Source organism: Danio aesculapii, chromosome 18, assembly GCF_903798145.1.
Source record: "Danio aesculapii chromosome 18, fDanAes4.1, whole genome shotgun sequence".
Lineage (NCBI taxonomy): Eukaryota > Metazoa > Chordata > Actinopteri > Cypriniformes > Danionidae > Danio > Danio aesculapii.
Genome location: NC_079452.1, coordinates 42,002,855 through 42,024,503, shown reverse-complemented (window position 1 = coordinate 42,024,503; position 21,649 = coordinate 42,002,855). Strand labels below are relative to the sequence as shown.

Here is a 21,649-nt window from a genome sequence, read left to right as displayed (position 1 = left end):
AACACTGTTGTATTTTTATAGTCATTAGCTGCTAATATAATTTTACTATTTAAAATTTGCAAATAATACTTGTCTGAAATTATATTATTAAGGAGAAAGTTTGAATTTGTGAATTTAAAACCAACTTTACCTCAGTTTTACATGTAAGCAAACTTACGACCAAAAAATAATAATGATAAAAAAAGATAATGATAATTTTGACATTTAAAAAAAAAAGTAAATTTTAATGATAATAATAATAATAAACTTTGCTTTTATATAGCGCCTTTAAAAGTAGGCACTTTACAGGCATAAAATGTGCAGCAGTAAAAGACACAAGAATAAATGCAAAAATAAAAATAATTAAAAACACAAAAAATAATCGATCTAATAATAATAATAGATCTAATAATCAGATAAAAGACAAATTAAATAAAAAACACCCCAAAAAGTAAGTTTTAAGAGATGATTTAAAAATACTCAGGGATTCTGCATTGTGAATATCAGAGAGTAAGAAGTTCCACAATTTAGGTGGCAATGAAGAAAATGCCGAGAATGCATACTTTTTAATGATAAAAAAATATGACCGGTGTTCTTTTTCACTGTCAATATAGTGAAAAAGTCAAGATAAAAAAAACTCTTTACTGTCTGAGTACATTCACATTTCTTCATATTTAGATTATATATATTTGTATCAACCAGCGAGATTTAATTGAGGTAAAGTTGGTTTTATATTCACACATTCATTTATTTATTGATCCCCATATTGTTTACCACGCTAGTTTGAAATGGTATGTAATTATGACTTCAAAACAACATTAGCACAATTAATTTGACTGTAAACAACGCTGTGCTTTGATCATTGGCTGCTAATATGATTTCCCTATTTAGAATTTGCAAATAAGGCTTTACTGAAACTGTTTTTCAGAAAGGAGAAAGTCTGAACTTGTGAATATAAAACCAACTTTACCTCAATATCAACCAGCAGGATTTATATTGAATAACAGTAAATGTTCAGCCATTAATGTCTATTTCTGTATTTCTTTTAGGTTAAAGGCTTAGTAAAGCAGCACATCGATTCCTTCAATTACTTTATCAATGTGGAGGTTTGTAAACATTTATTGGAAATCACAACTAACAGCACATTTATTGCAGTCACATTTCATCATTTTGTTTTTCCAAGTCATTGATTTTTGTTCCAACCAAAGAGTTTCATATTGACCCAAATGTTTAAGTGGCATAAAACTAATGGCTATTAATCTTACAGATAAAGAAGATCATGAAGGCGAATGAGAAGATCACAAGTGATGCCGACCCAATGTGGTATCTAAAGTGAGGATATTGTTCATTTATACTTTAAAAAATTTTTAGACATTTTTTAACAAGTATTTTAGCAACCATTTCATTTTAGTATTATGTATATGATATTATTGTGTTTTTTTTAATTATTAATTTGAATTTTTTTTTTTACGTTTTAATTTTTAAGTTTATTTATTGCTGTATCGCTTCAATATTTTTATTATTTTTAATTTACATTTTTATTAATATTTATTTTCCATCAAATTTGTTTTATTATTTATTCATTACACTATTTTTGTATGTGAGAATTAACATCTCATCCATCCCTAGATATCTCAATATCTACGTTGGGATGCCTGATGTAGAAGAAAGCTTTAATGTAACCAGACCAGTGTCTCCACATGAGGTAACATCTTTGTTGATCTGTGCCCAAATTTACTAATATTAAAGGTTAAACACTGCAGGCAAAAACACTTCATCTGTTAACATTAAACTATCTGGCTTCTCATAACGGTATCCATGGCATCTTAAAAAGTCTTAAATCTCAAAAACTAAATTTTAGGCCTTAAAAAGTCTTAAATCTACTGAAATATTGTGTTGTAGGTCTTAAATATTTTTTAACAGGTCTTAATTTTCATTTGTTTATGTACAGCTACCCAATCTGGCCATTAACACCCATACAATCACCAACAATCCCAATCTCAATAAAACTTAAAAAAATAAAAAAAAAATTTAAAATAGCATTTTTAACTATGTTTAGCATAATGGTTTAATTACTTTCCTTACAGTAAAATTTGTTTAAAAGTTCTCCAATTATTTACTGCTGAGGATACTGACCTGACCTATATTTTTATTATAAAATTGTTATTATTATTATTATTATTATTAATATTATTAATGTTGTTAAATAATAATAGTTTTTTGATGGGACAAATGAAAATCTTTTCCAACTGGGATGTTCGAAAAATAAAAAATCCTTAGCATTTAGCCCTCTACAAGACTAAAATTTAATTCATAATGGTCTTAAAAATGTCTTAAAAATCTTAAATTTAAACTGGTGAAACCTGCAGAAACCCTGCATAAGGACTGTTTTCAGTGTGATAGAAAAGAAAACTTCCAGAATACACTTAAATGCTTTTGTCACACTTTAGCAATTTAACATAAAAAAATTAAATACCATAAATATTTTAAAATGCTCTTTCTCAAAATGAGTTTTTCCTCCTGCACTGAGCCACTTTAATTTATTCATAATTATTTCCTGATGGTTTTTACAGAGGAGTTTAATCATACATAATTTGCCTGATTACATGCATCGTGTTTAATGGCAAAATTGTGTAAATATTTTTTTTCTGATGGTTTTCTGACCAAAATTCCCTCTTTTAAAAACCTTTTACTCCAACTCCAAGCAATTTGATCCTGACTTCATCCACTGTTCAGATGTCAGTGATTTGATTTTGATTTGATTTATTTCGAAAAGTAATCCACTCTTAAAAACAATTGTTCAAACACAAATACATTTAATCATAATCAACAAAACATCTTCGCACAAGCAATTCCACACAAATGTCAACCTTGCCATGAAAAAGTTTTTTTACCAAAATAGTGAAACCGTTTCTACATCTTTATGTGTAAGCACGTATTTTACAGATTAAAAATGTTCAAAATGTGTTTGCCAATGTTTTCAAACAATTATATTTGATTTACCAAAGTCACACAAGTGGCAATTTCACATCCGTCACATCCATAACTAAGCTTTTTCCTTCTAAACTCAAACATGTTAAATCAAATCAATGATATTTGTTCTATAGTGAGCCAACTCTTATCCTTTTGATTAGCTTTGTTTCTTTTGGATTGTGCAGTTTAATTCACAGAATTTCTACAAAGTATGTTGTAAACTTGCAGACTTTTTCGGTCACATCCATAAGACAGTCTTATTTCCCTCCATTAAAAATATTAAAACTTTTTACAGATTAATATTTTTCTGATCCCATAACTCTGTGGTTAGTTATTTTGGAAAATATAAACAGATGCTTCAGTAAAATGTTAACATATGAAGAGCTCAATGTAAAAGCCTCTAAGTGCCGTCTGAAATTTCCACAAACATGTAGCATTTTTTTCAGCCTCCTATGTTTATGTTGAGTTATTAGAACTTTAGAGACCATAAATAGAACTTGTTCTTTGTCATAAAAGGAAAATTACTGAACCTACACACAGGAGCCTGATAGAAACGCTCATTTTAGAAGAATATTTTAGATGGCATTTAGAGGTTTTTACATTTAAACTTTTCATATACTTTCTATGTGAATTTATGGCCAATTTACATAATTAAACCTTTTTTAAGAAAATGTGATGCAAAATAATTGTTGTAATTCCTAATATAAACATTTAACTAGAGAAATAGTGTAACAACTAGGGCTGAACAATATATCATTTGATCATCGATATTGTAATGTATGTATCTGCAAGAGTCACATCGCAGTATTTGATTATTGATTAAAGGATAAAGATATTATTAAATATTATTGTATGAAATTATTTATACAATAATAACCATGTTACTTTACATTTGATTGTAAATTTCTATGTTTTAATACTGTTAGACTCCCCCAAAAAACCATAAAGCACTATTTGTTTAACATAAATTTTTGCTCTGTCATTTTTACGTGTTTGTAATATATTGTTCTTAAGCTGATGGACTGCATAGAAAAAGCCTTGATCACCCTAGTCCAGGGGTGGCCAAACTTGGTTATGGAGGGCCGGTGTCCTGAATTTTTTAGTTCCAACCCCAATTAAACACACCTGAACCAGCTAATCAAGCTCTTTTTTAGGTATACAAAAACTTCCAGGCAGGTGTGTTGAAGGAAGTTGGAGCTAAACTATGCAGGACACTGGCCCTCCAGGACCTAGTTTGGACACCTCTGCCCTAGTCGATCTAATTAATGAAATCTTTTCTAATAGAGCTATTCAAATCATCTGGAGAAATTATATTCATACCGCAATATATATTGCAGCAAAACAAAATATTGCAATGTCAGTGTTTTCCAATATCATGCAGCCCTAGTAACAACACTGGCAGTTTCTTACCTTAAAACAAACTTTGCTGAATTAAGCAAGAAAAATAGGATTATACTGTAACATTTGCTTAATATGATTCTGCTTCTGGATCACTAGTGTCGTCTGAGAGATATGACCTATTCAGCCCCCATCACTGTGGATATAGAGTACACCCGAGGCAGTCAGAGAATCATCCGCAACGCTCTCCCTATCGGAAGGTACTACATCTGGACTAAATCTTTGCATACACATCTTAATACGCATCTACTTTTTCCTTGCAACTTCTAATGCTCTACTTCTCCTTTACTCCTCTATATCTAATAGGATGCCGATAATGTTGCGAAGCTCCAACTGTGTCTTGACAGGAAAGACCCCAATGGAGTTCTCCAAGCTCAACGAATGTCCCCTGGATCCAGGTAGATTATTAATGAAGCCCTTAATGATATTCGACTGTTTATATGCCATAGTATAATGCAGATAATCCCCTCTGAAGGCAATATGGGGTATATGTATGATACTGTGTTTGTCTGTGTGCAGGTGGTTATTTCATTGTGAAAGGGCAAGAAAAGGTCATTCTCATTCAGGAACAGTTGTCCAAGAACCGCATCATTGTGGAGCAAGATCGCAAAGGGGCCGTAGGAGCGTCAGTCACCAGGTGCTGGGATTTACTTGTCTGTGTATTTAGCGTTCACAATAATTAAGTTGATTTAAAGTGGCCCTGGTATGCTATGTTTGGATGCTAACTTTTATGTATTGTGTAGCTAATTGTGAAATGCAAAGATAATAGAACTGTTGTCTCCAAAATGAAATGCAGGTGTATTGAATTATGAACAATGTTAATGTAGGTTTGTAACAAACTAGCATTCTAACCATTAGGCATACGATGGCTCTGACATTTTTGTAATAACTTCTGAAGGTTTATCGTGGTATATATGGTATGTTTACAATATTAAAAAGATAAAAAGGGGGATTTTAAAGGGATAGTTCCCCCAAAATTTTAATTCGTCATAATTTACTCACCTTTTGTGCTAAACACAAAGTAGGATGTTTGTAAGAGGGCCAGAAACCGAACAGGTTTTATCATCCATTTACTGCCATAGTGTTCATTTTTCTAACTATGGGAATAAATTGGTTGTGAGACCTATTTGATTACATGTCATTCTTCCAAATATCTTCCAGATATCCAAAAATCTTTCTTTGTGTTGCAGAACAAAGACATTTATATAGGTGGGAACATCCTGAAGGTGAATAAATTATATTTTTTGTGAACTATCCCTTTAAGAGGTGTAATAACAAAAACAAATCTGCATTGTTACATATAGCTTTATTGTATATACATTTTCAGAGTAAGCAAAAGTTTTAAATGCAAAAAGGATTATAAAGTACAATAGATAACACTCTACGGTAAGCTAAGTAAATGATGTCAACAGAGATTAATAGAACATTTTTGGGTGAGCTGTTTATTTACGTGAAATGAATTTAATTTCTGATGGTGCAGTTTTATGCTTATCTCTCTTATTTTGCCTGGTTTGTAGTTCTACTCATGAGAAAAAGAGCAGAACCAACATGATTGTGAAACAGGGCCGCTTTTACCTGAAGCACAACACCCTCTCTGAAGACGCACCCATCGCTATCATCTTTAAGGTGAGCATTTGCCTGAAGATCTTGGTTTAGAGCAGGATTGTTTTGTGTCTTTGTTGGCTAAATTGAGTTCACAAAATATGATATGCTTGCGTCTTTTCACATTCCAGTATTTAGCTATCAGGAGACATGCTGTGACCAACCAATAGATGGTGCTGTTTGATAAAATACGGGTCTGAACACAAAGTACACCAATTTAAATGTATTATTTAGGAGGTCATAATAATACAAAATATTTCTGTTGTAAGTAAAATCTGATTTTTAAAAACTTTGTTAATCAAAGAACCATGAAAAACAGTATCATATTTTTGTTTTTGTGTTTTTAGTCTTGATAACACATTTACATGAAGCACCAATTTAACATATTAGAATGATTTTCAGCTTTGCAGTCACAGCAATACATTTATTATTTATAATACATTTTTAAATTATAATAAATTTTTGTATTGTTTTTACAGCATTTTGATTAAATTCAGTCTTTGAGAGCATTAGAAACCTTACAAAAACATCATACTCACCCCATTTTGTTCACTCAAAAATTAAAATTTGCTCATCTTTTACTTGCCATCAAGAGTTTTCAAACAGTATTTTTCTGTTTTTTTAAACTGATTGCTATTGACACATAGTAGAACATAAAACAAAAACATAGACGCCAATGGCTGCAGGTTTTCAACATTCTTCAAAATATTAGCTTTTGTGTTCAACAAAAGAGAGAAACTCAAATGAAATGCTAAATGATTTTTGGGAAACCTTTCTTTTAATGTTCCTATAACTTTCTATTATGATAATATGCTCACAGCCTTTTAATTTTCAGCCAGGCAGCCCAAGGGCTTCCGGTAAGCTGTCTTTTCATGACAAAATTGTCACTATTAAGATCTGATTTCTTTAAAAATCAGTGATCTTCACTGCCTGTTAGATATACGATATGAAGTGGGTCTCAGATTGGACAAGAAGCACTGCATTAAATTCCATTTCCCCCCGCCATGTCTTTAAAATATGACAGTTTATTTTTTACCCCAGTATTTTAAATAGAATTTCTGCGTTAGCCTGTTGCTACTGACCACACTAGTGGTCACAACGGTCTTTCATGTTGTTTTATACTTGAACAACTAAATGAATGCTTAAGTCTATTTAACTGAATGTATTGTAATTACATTACAACATCGATGCGGTAATAAAAACATTATGAAATTGAAAATAGTCTCATTAACTGGAATTTCACCAGAAGTTTATCGTTGGCTTTAAAACTAGCTGTGCATAAAGCCTATTATGCATTTCTCATGCATTCATTCCATACATTTGCCATCTACAAAAAGTCTTTCCTCAAGTATTTGGTAGTGTTTTTGTTTACATCCTTTCAATGCATTTTAAATGGCATTTCTCCATCTTAAATGTCACATGTCAGTTGAAACAGATATATAATTAGAGCTCAGATCAGTGTGCTGGTGATGGTTTTGTCGTAATTCCCTCAGCCCAGACTCTCTCTAAACATATGGGTCTGGTTGGTTGGGGATGGTGTGGAGTAAATCGGCAGTCAAGCTTGTTTGCTTTGCACTTGTCTGTCCACAGCACATTCCAGCAGGATTTCTTTGCAACACAGCAGCCGAGCCAAACGGTGGAGACCTTTAAGCACTCTGATCCACCCAGTCCTGTTCCCACAGTACCATATTAGCATAAATAAATGTCATCGAGACCTGCTACATCACATTCACCTTTGCCTTAAAGCAGAGTCCTACACACACTACACCTACACACATTTATGTTTATGTGTGTCTGTATAGATTATGAAGCTTGGGATCTTTGACATGCATGTGTTTTTATGGTTACAATTATTAACTGTGTCTATGTTACTGTGTAACTATACATTTAAGTAATGAATGATGTTGCTATGTGGTTAAAGGGGTAGTTCACCCAAAAATGAAAACTGCCATTTACTCACCCGCCACTTGTTCCAAACCTGTTTAAGTTGAACACAAAAGAATATATTTTGATGAAAGCTGTAAACCTATAACCATTGACATCTAAAGTATGTCATTGACATCCAAATGGTTACTTATCTATCTATATCTTATAAAAAGGAAAAAATCTCTGTAAGGGGATATTTAAAAATATGGTTTCATATTGACTGCATTTTAATAGGTTTCTTCACACAGTGAATGCTTTCATACTCTAAAGACATGCTTTTTTTACAAGTTTGTGACTTATTTGGTTAAAAGAATAATTATTATATCACTGTAAGTAATAAATATTCCAAAACCCTTCTGCCTGCTACTGTAGCCATAGCCCAAACTCTTATTATTGGTCAGAGAGGAATGTAATTGATGGATCTGGACTAGGCATAGGCAGGTATAGGTTTCTACGGGTATGATAACCTTGGATAAAAATATCACGGTTTCACGGTATCATGGTATTGTGATAACTACTCTAAAATAAGTTCTTTGTAAATGTCTGGGTAAAAAACAACAATGTTTCCCCGTATTGAACACAATATATTTTATTTTACGAAACATTTATAATATTTTGGAATGGTAAACATGTCAGGCTATATAATTAAAATAAATAAATGACGTCTGCTATCTTATTTAGTTTCAAAAACACAGATATCTTTACAAGACTTAAAGAACACATTAAAAAAGCTTACATATATCGTAGTAACGGTATAACAGAAAATTTGAGCAATTTTAAAACCTTGACTTCTCCAAATCGAGGTAAACCTTAAAACCAGTTCTCTATCCATGCCTAGTCTGGACTGATCACTTTCAGTTTTATTGAATGTCTATATTGGCATAAACATTTTAAATAATTGGGCTTTTAAGTACTAATCTCTTTGTCTTTCATCAGGCTATGGGAGTGGAGAGCGATCAGGAGATCGTTCAGATGATTGGCACAGAGGAACATGTAATGGCTGCTTTTGCTCCCAGTTTGGAGGAGTGTCAGAAGGCTCAAATATTCACCCAAACTCAGGTACCTCAGAAAAAAAACTGCTTTGCATTGCTTGTAAATGCATAATACGTAAAACAATTGTGCTAGCTTGAATGGTATTAACAAAGACATTCGATTAGACCATCACCATATAGCTGTAATAATAGGGTGTCTGCGGGGTCTTAAAAAGTCTTAAATTCACTGAAATATTGTGTTGTAGGTCTTGAATAATTTTAAACAGGTTTAAATTTTTCTCTGTCCAAGTAAAACTTCCCAGTCGTGCCAACAATCACCAACAATCCATCTTAATAAAATCAGGGAAAGTAAACTAAAAACAATTACACAGTTCCTCATGATAATAACAGAGCAACATATGCCTTTACGTGATCTTCCATTCATACATTATTTACAGAAGTGGGAGCAGACATAATATTTATAGGCATGAAACTTAAAGTTTTATAACAAACGCATTAGGTTGAATAGAAGTTAGACTCAATCAATTTGGACCAGAAGCCAATAAATATACATTTTGATTATTTATTGCCTCCACAATAAATATACATTTAACAATGTTAAACTTGTCATTTAAAAAAAAGAAAGAAATATTATGGTGAAAAAAGTGAATACAACTAGAGAATACAACTATGACACATTAAAGTATGTTGCTAAGAAATAATTACTTTTTTTGTGGCAAACCGGGCCTTTAGAAAAAATCATTAGTGTTTAGCCCTGTATAATTGTAGAATTTCATTTATAATGCTCTTAAAGTCTTAAAATTGACTTGATGAAACCTGCAGAATTAAAAAATTATTTCATTTTAATTTTTATTTTGAATAACAAAAAATAAAATCACAAGAAAACAAAAACGAATAAAGACTTGTTTTTTTATTTATATTCTGAAACCAGATAGGCCGACTCATTCTCAGTGATGCAATGCTGCCACACACAGGCCAGTCTACTATAGGCTATTATTTTTTCCCACTTAATAATGTTATAAAAGGTATTTGCTTGTGATAACATAATTGAAGATATGAATTATTTTGCATTGCTGAACAGTTTTCTGAAAATAAAGTTTATTGTAAAATCACTTCCACTTCAGGAGTGACAGTAACATTGGACATTTGTTTTGAATCATTGCTCATCTCTCCGTGTTATAGTTATATAATAAAATATAATAGCAGTAGGCTATTTTTTTATAATTTCAATTTATGTATTAAAACTCTGCTGCAATATTTGCACATGGCTATATGAAATTATGGATAGACCCACTGTAGCGGGGTGATGACGCACGCACACAACTCATCTGCAAGCTCGGTGATAGTCCGTTTTTAAAAGACACGGGATGGTTATCAGGATGTTTGTGCAGCATGCCTCCTTTAAAATAATATTTTTTTTTTTTTTAAATACTATGACTTATTGAAATGTGCGTATTATTATGGTTTTAACTATATTAAAACTTTTTTTTCAGAAAAGTGTTCAGTAAAGCAACCTAATGCTTTCATGTAATGTCAAACTAAAGGTTGTTTCATTTAAAACATGCTAACAAAAAAAATATTTATAGCCTAAAACCAGCCCTTACATGAGAAATATGTCGTCTTAATGAGGAAAATATGTCTTAACAAAATCCAGTTATAACGAGCAAATACCTTTTTATAATATTATTAAGTGGAAAAAAATAATAGCCTATAGTAGGCTAGCAGGTCAGCTTTGCGTCACCATAAATGAGTCGGCCTTTCTGGTTTCGGAATATAAAAAAAAACAAGTCTTTATTCGTTTTTGTTTTCTGTTGATTTTATTTTTTGTTATTCAAAATAAAAAAAAAAAAGAAAATTAAATCATTTTTGAAGTTTGTTTTTCCGTTTTTTACCATGAAAAAGAAAAACAAGCCGTTTTTTTGATTTTCATTTTAAATTTCAAAATGAAAAAACGCATTGAATTTCAATTTTAATTTTTTTATTTTAAAACGAAAATCTAAAAACAATTAGTTTTTGTTTTTCAATATCTGTTTCTAAAATGAAAATCCAATGACCAAAAGATACACTGACCAGTTGTCCCAACTTATAGTTTTTGAGGTGTATTATCAAATGCTGGATCTGAGATTTATTATTCATCACAAAGACACATCAATGGGTCAGCAAGGACCACATCTGCATCCTAGCAACCAGTGTCTGAGCGGATGTGAATGCCTGTGTGCGTGGATGTGACATTGTGTGGGCCTCATCAAAGGACCACTAATGAGCCCACACGTGTGCACCAATTGACCAGAGCAGCCTTCAATTAGATAAGATGTGTTATTAGCACTGAGAATCGGTTAAGGGTTTTCAGCTAGATTGAACATCAGGGGTTTATAGACATGAGGAAGAGCTTTGTATATTAATATGAATTGGATTATATGTATATATAATATTCCGGTTAAAAAAATGTGTTAAAGTGATCAGAAGTAATATTAATAAGACATCAAAAAGTAGATTCATTTTTAAAAGTAGCAAAAAAGCTGCCTAGGGGAAAAGAAGCAGAATCCTGACAATTTATTTTTTGTAAAATATTATGAAGCACAATGTTTTTAGCATTAATAATCATAAAAGTAGCATCAAATCAGCATGTTAGAATGTTTTTTTTATAATAGATCTAATGACATTGTAGACAAAAAGTACAATTTATTGCATTTTAAACCATTGAGTTCTAACCCTTCATATTGGAAACTCCCTATTAGTTCATGTTAGTTAATGTATTTACTAACATGAACAAACTATTATAGTTATACATTTAACACGGTATTTAATCATCTTTTTTAACATTTAATTTAAATTACATTACTTCATATTAACTTATAATGCATAAACTAATGTTAACAAGCACACCCATACACAAAATTAGCAATTGTACCATTATTCTAAAGTGTTAACAAATAAAGTTAACAATTGTACAATTCTTTAAAACATTTTGCACTTGTTGTTGCATCATATTAATAAATGCATAAAAGACATAACAAACTTATTGCTAAAAAAATGTAAGTTTAGCTATTCATTTATAAATGCAATATTGTTATGTTTTTGACTTTTTTGGTGTAAAATTAGATAAGCTGCCAAAACAGCCCTAACAGGAAAAATAAAGGAGTGCAAAATCCCACATTTAGATTTAAAGCCAGTAATAAAAGGCTATATTTTTAACAAATAGCAAGCAGAATGGGATCAGTGTTAGGAAAATAAACTTTTTGAAATCCAGCCAGAAAGAGGAAGAAAATGTATATATTTTTTAAACTCAAGACATAAAGAGATTATTTACAGAAGATTGTTTACACACATGAACATTTACTCAAAGGTAGGCTTGTGCCGGTATTCGGTAATGCGATAAATCACGGTAATGAATATGCACGATATTGTTATCGCGGGCACTTCAAAATACCGTGAAAAATATTAGATCCGAATTTATATTCTTAGAACGCGCCTTAGCTTATTTTCCATCAACCGCTTGAAGAAACACTGCGTATATGCTGCGCAGAACTGATGCGCACTCTGATGTAAACAATCCCCACATGTAGAAGCCCTGTGTGCGTGCCGCCGCTGCCACCGCGCTATAATCCTCACACGCAGGGGCGGACTTGCCATCTGGCAGACCGGGCACTTTCCCGGTGGGCCGACGTACTTTTTGGGCAGGGCTGATCATCGTCTTATGATTTGATCGGCCCATAAAAGGCTTAGCAGCCTATCGTTTTTTTCTGCCTTATTGATTGACGCTGCTGTGATCTGTGACTCTCTGAAAGTAGATGCTTTTTTTCCCGGATAGACAGACCGGGCCGGCCCATGTGACACTGTGCAGCCCATTGGCTCTTTTCGGTATTGACATTGGGCTGGCCCAATCACAAACTCCTATTTTGGACTCCGTGTGAGCGTGCGTCGTCTGTGTGTATTTGTCAAAATAGTCGAGAGTCAGAGAGAAGAAACGCAAGGGAGGCGCAGAGAAATCGCGGGAAATACACCGGCTTTTCATTTAGCGATTCTGAAAAGTTCTCTGTTCATTCTAGTACATGGCTAAAAACGCAAATCACGTGACCACACACTCTCTGCCCAGAGCTGCAGCCACTAGTTCAGCGGGTAAGCATAAACCCCAGGTGAGAGTATAGTGCATGTCAGACAGTTCATCTGCTGGATGATCTCATCTCACTATAGTTGTTAAACGTGATATTGAATTCATCTTGTTGTCTCTATCTAACAATTCTTATGTCTTTTGAATCACTTGTTAACTTGTTAACTGTTTTGGCTGAGTGCAAAGATAAGCTAATATATTAATTTATGTAACCACATACACTGAATCTGCACATTGACTGATTGCTTACCTTTATCGTTTAAATTTAATGTACGTTATACTGTTATAATGGCCATTATTGGTTATTAAAACTGATATTCTGCAAAAGAGACAGTGTAAATCAAATATCAAAATGAAACAAATTTGACTTGTATTATGTTTTCATTGTTTAGATAGTGAAACAGCAAGCAGGATGAGGTGAAAGAGGTTAAAATGTAACACTGTTCCCTTTGAAGATTTACCCATGCATTAGCAGGCAGTTTTTGTTATGTTTATTATTGAATATAAGCTGAGTGAATAGTGTATTGAATAAGCTAAATTGACTGTAGTGTATGAGTGTGTGTGAATGAGTGTGTATGGGTGATTTCCAATATTGGGTTGTGGCTGGAAAGGCATCTGCTGCATAAAACATGCTGGAATAGTTGGCAGTTCATTCCACGATTGCTGATCGAAGACGGTTTCCCTTTGCACATTCACTTTGATATAATTGCTCAAGTTTACTTTTATATTGTGTATTGTTTTATTTATATTTATTTGTATTTAAATGTTTGAAGTACTTTTAGTTAATTAAAAAGTTATTAAAGTTACTAAGTTGACGAAACTGAAGTTTTTTGGGGTTTTTTACCTGTTTCTCTAGTAAAATTACAATATTGTGATAATACTGTATACCGTGATAAAAGCTCAATCAATTAATCGCAGCATGAAAATGTGATACCGGCACATGCCTACTCAAAGGAGAAGAACCCCTAAAATGTCAATATTGCAACAAAAACCGAACTGTTAAACATATACTTGTGGAATGCCCTATTTTCAATGTTATCAGACAGTGATTTCTATCTACAGAAACTTAAAATCAAATATTTTTAAATGTGAATCCTTCCACAATTGTGCAATTTGTATCAAAATGAAACTTTAAACTGTTTTAATTTTTATAGATAGTGTTATCTATGAGATATTATTATCTATGATCTATCATAGGTATTATTATCTATGTATTTTATCTTCTGTATTTACGTTGATGACTTTTTATTGTTAAAATATTTTTATAATTATAAAAAAATATAAAATTGATCTGCCTTTTTTTGCCGTCTGTCTATCTGTCTGTCTTCAAAATGATATCATTGCAACTACTGAATTTCCACCATGATAAGCCAGAAACTGAAGTAGTTTCAACTTTGAGAAGCAATTCTTGTCAATTGCACATCAATCCAAGGCTCATTGTGGGTGGTCTATAGGCCTTCTCTTTGTGACCTTTGACCTCTGGAGTAGAACAAGTCGCTGGCTCAGGTGTGTGTGTGTGTGTGAGGGGGGGGGGGGGGAATGAAAGGGTCTTGTTCTCTGATACCCCTTTAGAGAGCCAGTGAACCCTGCATCAGCTCAGTCACTCCTGATTAAACAATCAGATCTGATGCATTTAATCTTATTAATTGAGGCTCTGAACATTAAACGTATACCGTTATTCTCCAAGACATACTTTGAAATGCAAAACAGTTATCAAGTCTATAAGAAATGGGCAACACTACTGAAAATATTTTTAATAATCTTAAATGCTGGTCTACATGTACATTTTTGATTAATTTCAGGCACTTAGATACATCGGCAATAAAGTGAGGCGTCAGCGCATGTGGGGCGGCCCAAAGAAAACCAAGATGGAGGAAGCCAGAGAGCTGTTAGCGTCTACCATCCTCACCCATGTACCCGTACGTCAAAAAGTTTCCAATCTTGTCATATGCAGCTTTTGCCTTTAATTGACTTTATGCTGTTGTAGTTGTGTATAATTAACTGTGTTTGTTTGTGTATCTCAGGTAAAGGAGTTTAATTTTCGAGCTAAGTGTATCTACCTCGCTGTAATGGTTCGCAGAGTGATTTTGGCTCAAGGAGACAACAAGGTGGATGACCGGGATTACTATGGAAATAAGCGTCTGGAGTTGGCTGGACAGGTGTCTGCTTCTTTATTAACATGTTTTCTATACTATAACTCTTATGTGTTCTAAATACATCTGTATTGACTCGTGCATAAAGTCCTCACAGGGTCCCCTCGCTTCTTGAAAGTACTTGAATTTCAGACATGGATTTAAGGCCTGCGAAGAAGGGTTCTTAAAAGTGCTTGAATTAGATTTGAAATACAATTTGTTTGTGGTTTTATTTCAACAATTGTACTCACTTGTCAAAAACAGAACGGAAAAACTAAAACACATTCTTAGTTTAAAAATTGCATTTAAATCTTATACAATAACAATGACAAGTATGCATATTTTATTAATATTTCACAAACCCCATTGAATATTATCAGTATTGAATTCAACAAAATATGAAAGTTTTTGTGAAAGGTCAAATATTTTGGAAAATGACACTGACGTTTTTATTGTAAATATTAAGTGTAAGTGAAATGTTAAAGGTGCTGCATTTTAGTTTTTGACTTCTAAAGTATAAAAATACCATCATATGTTTGCATATATTCAAGAAACATGCAAAGTGAACATTCTTGTTTATCTGATTAACAATGCTAAAGTCAGATATTCTGCATTGAAAATGTGAGTTACATGCTGGAATGTCTGTCTTTTTGTTTGTTTTAACCCGCCCACTGCCACTTTTGACAATTTTATTTCAGCACTGCGGGTTGCCTTGATGGAAAACCAGGTATTTTATTCATTTAGTCAGGAAGGCTCTCAAAGTATGCATCCGCAACTAAAAATGCGACCTTCGAAGGACATTAACAGCCTCTCAAATGAGACGCAGATTCAAAGTTCCACATGAGGTGGTTATTAATTAGCAGATAATATAAATATTACGCATGTAAACATTAGGTGAGCAGGTTACATTGTAACACCATGTCCTAACAACACGCCACGTGATGAGATTTGCAATTTTGCTGTGACAAAACACGACAGAAATTTAAATACAGCCATTCAGAAGAACAGAATAACATTACCACACTGCAGCAAACTGGTAAGGTTTACAATCGAATTAATACACATTAAACCGTAAACTTTATCATTAATTAATGTAGATGCTGAATCACTGATATGTGTGGCTTGCACTGAGTCACAGTTCTAAAGTTCAATTTCAAAAGGTTTATTTTATTTTCAAGATCTGAGGTGAACTATCTGCTGCTGCTTTCAGTATATGGCAATAAATGTCATGTAAAATGGCATTCAAACTCACATTGTTAGTGTTTAACACTGAGGTGTACCTAAGGTGATCATTGTCATTTATCCTGCTGTTCATCTGCCGTTTCTAAAATAGAAATTTCAGTTGTTGGTTTGGACAAAAACTCCTTTTAGTATGGAAAATAATTCTACAATCGCGCGCTGTTGCTTTTAGTTAAAAAATGATTTAAATCAGCCTTTAGGCTCGATACTCAGACACACTCATGTCAATCTGGCAACCTGCGCTTGCCTGGAGTCGTCAGGGAAGGAGCCGAGAAAAAATGTACTTTGATTCAGGGGTGCAATACCTAATTCAACCACTGGGTGTCAAACTTGCATACTGCACCTTTAAGTAGAGTTAAGACTTTCATGTTGCTACATATGCTGGGGTGTGAATTACTAAGGTGCTTGATTTCAAATGAATAATGCTTTAAGAAAGACCTTGAATCTGTTGTTCATGAAGGAGTGGGAACCTTTAAAATGTAAAAAAACAATAAATACTTTGTTTCTTTGTTGTACAATGTCTATTCAAAGTGCTTTAAAGTTGTTGCTTTACATTTTTATTCATCAAAGAATCCTAAAAAAAAAATCACAGTTCATAAACTTTATTAAAACAAGAAAGTTTTCTTGAGTTCTGAATTGTTCTTAAAAGATCACAGGACACTGCAGTCTGTTCAGTTTCAAAAGTGAGCTCTCCATTTCGTTTCTACATACGCTTTGACTATTCACTTCAGAAGAAAGTGCGATACGCAACTCCGCTCTTTATCCATCGCCCTCCTCCATCCATCTCTGTCTGCCTTTTCCATTCACAGCGCCTCTAATTCTATTAAGAATGACTGACAGCCCATCCCAGCTCAGGCCGTTAATTATGATAATGCTACTGTTTATTTATCTGTTTTTATCCTCCTCACCACAGCCACTATTTCTCTAAGCTGAAATGCAGATTAGAGCGCGCAATGTTTGTTCAGTATCTCTTCAGAGATTGTCACTCCTGTACGACAGATTACACAGTACATCCCGCATACGAGCGTAAACATTCTCTTCTCGTTCCAGGCTCTTGTCTAACACAGCTGATCTTTTCTTTTTTCAGTCTCTGCTCTCATTAGACACACTGTCGGCCTCTTATGAAACTGATCAGAAGCCAAACCTGGCAGATACAGGCTTGGCTGGAGCCCAATCCCTCACCTTCCCTTTTGTTTCGCCTCTGCTTGTCATTATAATGCCGTCATTATTTTCCCAATGCTTTGTTTCATCTGTGCCCCCGTGCTTCTGCTTTTGCCCTTCATTCCCAGCCGGCCCTGCTTTTGTTGCAGGCAAGATATGTGGCAGCAACGCCCAACTGCAGCCCAGCCAAACTCAGGGATTTCTCCTCTTTATTATGATTTAGCCCTGCTATGACAAAAGAATAGCCGCCTTGACTGGAGCGATTGAGCTAATCCACCAGCCTGACTGTGATAATGTAATTACCGCTGTCTTAAGTCTTTTAATTTCCCCCCACCATCGTCGAGGTGGGGTGTGTTTATGCTTGCTTACGTTAGTTTTGCGAGCGATTCAGAGTATTAGTGAGTGACAGGAGCCCTTTCAGCAGGGCTTTGCACGCACATGCTATACCTCCAATCTCTTTTCTCCTCATTTATGATTCCCTGACATTCAACTAATTGGCCTGGCTGGGCTGCAGAAGCTTAATTTCTTTATTAATTTACGGTGAGGATGTTTATTTTCCCATATGCAAATGCAGAGAGGGAGGGGGAGGGGCTTCTATTGAAGAAAATCTGAGATTGAGAGGCCGGGTGTGATTTATCAGAGCACAGAAACACCTGTTTATTAAATCTGGGATAAGAGGAGAAAGAGAGGGAGACTGATTAAGTTAATAAAAATAAGCTCGAGATGAAGTCGTCTGTTTTTTTGATTTGTGCGTGTTGATGGGATCATTTCAAAGGCTATTATTGATTGGATTATGAATGGGATGTAGTGTTGCGTTTCAGTGATGATGATAATATACAGGAACATGTTGTAATGCTTTGTCTCTGTTTTCTTAAGCTCCTGTCACTGCTGTTTGAGGATCTGTTCAAGAAGTTTAACTCTGAGCTGAAGAAGATTGCTGACCAGATCATCCCCAAGCAGAGGGCAGCTCAGTTTGATGTGGTTAAACACATGAGGCAGGACCAGATCACTAACGGGATGGTTAACGCCATCTCTACTGTGAGTCCAGACAGTCCCTTACTAATGCACAGCAAAATACTCATCAGAAAGTGTCAATTTGGAGAATGTTTAACTGTATTGGTAGATTTTTTCATGTTTCTTTCGCTTTTCAATACAGTGTCTTAACATAATAAAATATGTAGGCAGAATTGACCCCCTTGCTAAGCCCCGCCTTCCTTAGTTACTGTTGTTATGCCTGTCAAACTTTCGTACCTGGCACTCCTATTACAATATGAATGTGCCGGTGTCAGACATTCCCAGAGATATAATTAGTTATTTTTGTTGAACATATCTGAGAAAGCCAGACAAAAAAGGATTACAGTATGCATTACAGGGGTATATTCACCACATAATAGGCAAACGATTAAAAATTATTTAATCAAAATTGAAGCTAAAGCCTAGCCGCCTCATACACTGATCATTTAACAGCTTAGTTCATGCACAGCAGGATAGGTGACATTTACAAATAATCTAATAATAACAACAAATTAAACTGATTTCTCTTTTTTTTTTTTTTATCCAAAAAACCTGATAGATTAATTGTTGTGCAATGAAATAGTTTTACTAACCGACGAGGAAACGCACATGGGCGGTGCTTCTACATAATTCATTCATAGAAAGAACAGTCAGAAAAGGGAAATTTATGGATTTGTGCCGAATATTAGCGTCATTGACCCATAACAATGTACAGTACCTATAACTATCAGTATGTTTGTGTGCTTTTTATACAGTTTCTATTCTAATTTGCAGTTAAGTTGAAGAATAAATTAATTGAAATGCAAATCAAAGTATAAATAGCAGGAGTGAACAAATAGATTTTCCCAACCAGCAAATATTAATCTGACACCAAATATAAAAGCAGACACTAACCCTCTATAACATTGTCACCAATGACTGAATCTCTAAAAGACGGATGAAAACATCCGTGAATTGTATCACTGACATGGACATGAGGGTTATAAATTACTAAAAAACTAAATAAAAGAGCTGTGGGTGAAGTATATTGATCGCAAGTGCTCAGTTTGTGATCACATCTCGGTTTTGTTCTGTTAATATGAAATTTCAAATATTCGTAGCTTGAAACAGATAGAAATATGCCTGGATTGTGCTGGCTCTTACAGCTATTTTGAGGACTTAAACAGAGCAGTGCTTATAAAATCAAGCGAAAAAAAAAAAAAAAAAAGACAGCTGGGAAACATAACCTGCTTGGTATTTTTGTAGGAAACACAGTTTAGATCTTTTAGGGTAAGAGGAGGTTGAGTTATTGCCGCCTATCAATGAATGTGTCAGGAATATCGAAAACAAAACCAACTTAACCCCATTGTATAGCGCCACTCACAGAGCTTGATCCACACTGTAATTTCTCCCCTTGGGTTTTAGGTTTTGAAAAGGGAAAACATTCCACCACCCCGTCCAAACTTTTAGGATACCAGGTATCAGATTTGCAAACATTTAAGCAAGTTTATTTTAATAAATAAGATCATAAGAAGCAGATCAGTCACGCAACATTTTGCTGGTAGTGTATGCAGCATATCAAGTTCTACAGTTATTAACATGCTTACAGTTTTCATTATGTTATATATTCTTTTGTTCTGGCTAGATCAAATACAAATTGTCCACTAAAATATAAATGTAATACTGGTATCTAGAAATATGGTTTGTGTAAAAAAAACGGAAGTAAATGTGTTCATTAACAACATGAAGCACACTGAACTGAGGTTTGTGAATGAAGTAAAGATTAAGTGAAAAAACAACAATAAAAACCAATTGTGTGACCCCTAACAAGTTTCAGAAATCTAGATTTTTATGTGTAATTAAGTACATAATGTGTCTTCCAGGGGAACTGGTCTCTGAAGAGGTTTAAGATGGACCGGCAGGGTGTGACGCAGGTGCTGTCCCGCCTCTCCTTCATCTCAGCCCTGGGCATGATGACCAGGATCTCCTCTCAGTTTGAGAAAACCAGGAAGGTCAGCGGTCCACGCTCCCTCCAGCCCTCCCAGTGGGGCATGCTGTGCCCCTCAGACACACCTGAAGGAGAGGTTAGTGTTAGAAAACACCATCATCTTTTGGGGCTTGTACACCAGGCAGTTATAGAAACTGATTGGAGTCTATGCCAGAAATGCTTGAAATAGTCAGTACCAATAGTCTAGTACCGGGGTGCCCAAATTTTTTCTTATGAAGGGCCAAAAACAAACTTGATTGAGGCTAGCGGTGGGTAATTTCCTAATTTATTTAATAATATTTAAAAATAACTAGAAAATACAGCATAATTATTTTTTACATTTTATAATGAACTTAATGCAGTAAAAACAATCTTATGTATGGCGTTACATTAGTTTTTGCCTTGATTTGCTCACCGATGTCTTCTGCATCTGTCGAATGACATTATTTACTGTGCATTTAAAAAAAAGCAGATTCATTTACAACATTTGATTGAAACATTTGATTTCAGTTGGCTTTTTTGTAGCTCAGCAATAAAACAAACAAAAAAAAGGTTACGTCAAATTAGAAATGAATCTCTTAAAGGCATTCGCCCCAAACCCTCTTCATCATTCTCACTCTCCTCTTGTATGGCATGGTGAGCCAAATCAAACGTTATAATGGGCCAACTTTGGGCATCTCTGGTCTAGTGGTTATGTGCATCGACACATAGCACTGTGGTCCTTACGGCGACCCGAGTTCGATTCCCAGCTCGAGGTTACTTGCTGATCTTTCTCCTCTCTTTTCCTGTCTGTACTCTCCACTTTCCTGTCCATTTAAAGGCGAAAACAAAAAGGTGAAAAAAATAAATGAATGGAATACTAGTAGTTAGGGCTGCACAATATATAGTTTTAGCATCGATATCTCAATGTGATCATTTGCAGTAGTCGTATATGCGACGAGTATATGCAATGTTGAATCTGGATAATAATTAATCATTTCGCAAGTGTTTTTTGAGGCCTCTAACTGTGAGGGTTAAATCATTCAGGCATAAGAAATTGTACCGTTTGTACCTTTGTCAAATTACAACGATTCATTTTATTGAATTGTTTATAAAAAAAAGTCTATGCAGTATTTTACATTTGATTATTCAATTACTGTAAACTTCAACAGTTCAA

The 21,649-nt window shown here is 34.0% G+C and overlaps 1 protein-coding gene across 2 annotated transcripts in view; it reads left to right on the top strand.

Annotated features, from left to right (window-relative positions):
- The window catches only part of polr3b (polymerase (RNA) III (DNA directed) polypeptide B), a 45,646-nt gene that overhangs the window by 973 nt on the left and 23,024 nt on the right, over positions 1 to 21,649 (top strand). For both annotated transcript variants that reach the window (XM_056478361.1, XM_056478360.1), the window contains exons 3-14: positions 1,029 to 1,085; positions 1,247 to 1,311; positions 1,609 to 1,684; positions 4,450 to 4,550; positions 4,657 to 4,748; positions 4,870 to 4,987; positions 5,868 to 5,976; positions 8,815 to 8,937; positions 14,784 to 14,900; positions 15,006 to 15,140; positions 18,390 to 18,551; positions 20,390 to 20,590. In XM_056478361.1, coding sequence (XP_056334336.1) covers positions 1,029 to 1,085; positions 1,247 to 1,311; positions 1,609 to 1,684; positions 4,450 to 4,550; positions 4,657 to 4,748; positions 4,870 to 4,987; positions 5,868 to 5,976; positions 8,815 to 8,937; positions 14,784 to 14,900; positions 15,006 to 15,140; positions 18,390 to 18,551; positions 20,390 to 20,590 — 1,356 coding nt within the window. The remainder of the gene's footprint in view (positions 1 to 1,028; positions 1,086 to 1,246; positions 1,312 to 1,608; positions 1,685 to 4,449; positions 4,551 to 4,656; positions 4,749 to 4,869; positions 4,988 to 5,867; positions 5,977 to 8,814; positions 8,938 to 14,783; positions 14,901 to 15,005; positions 15,141 to 18,389; positions 18,552 to 20,389; positions 20,591 to 21,649) is intronic.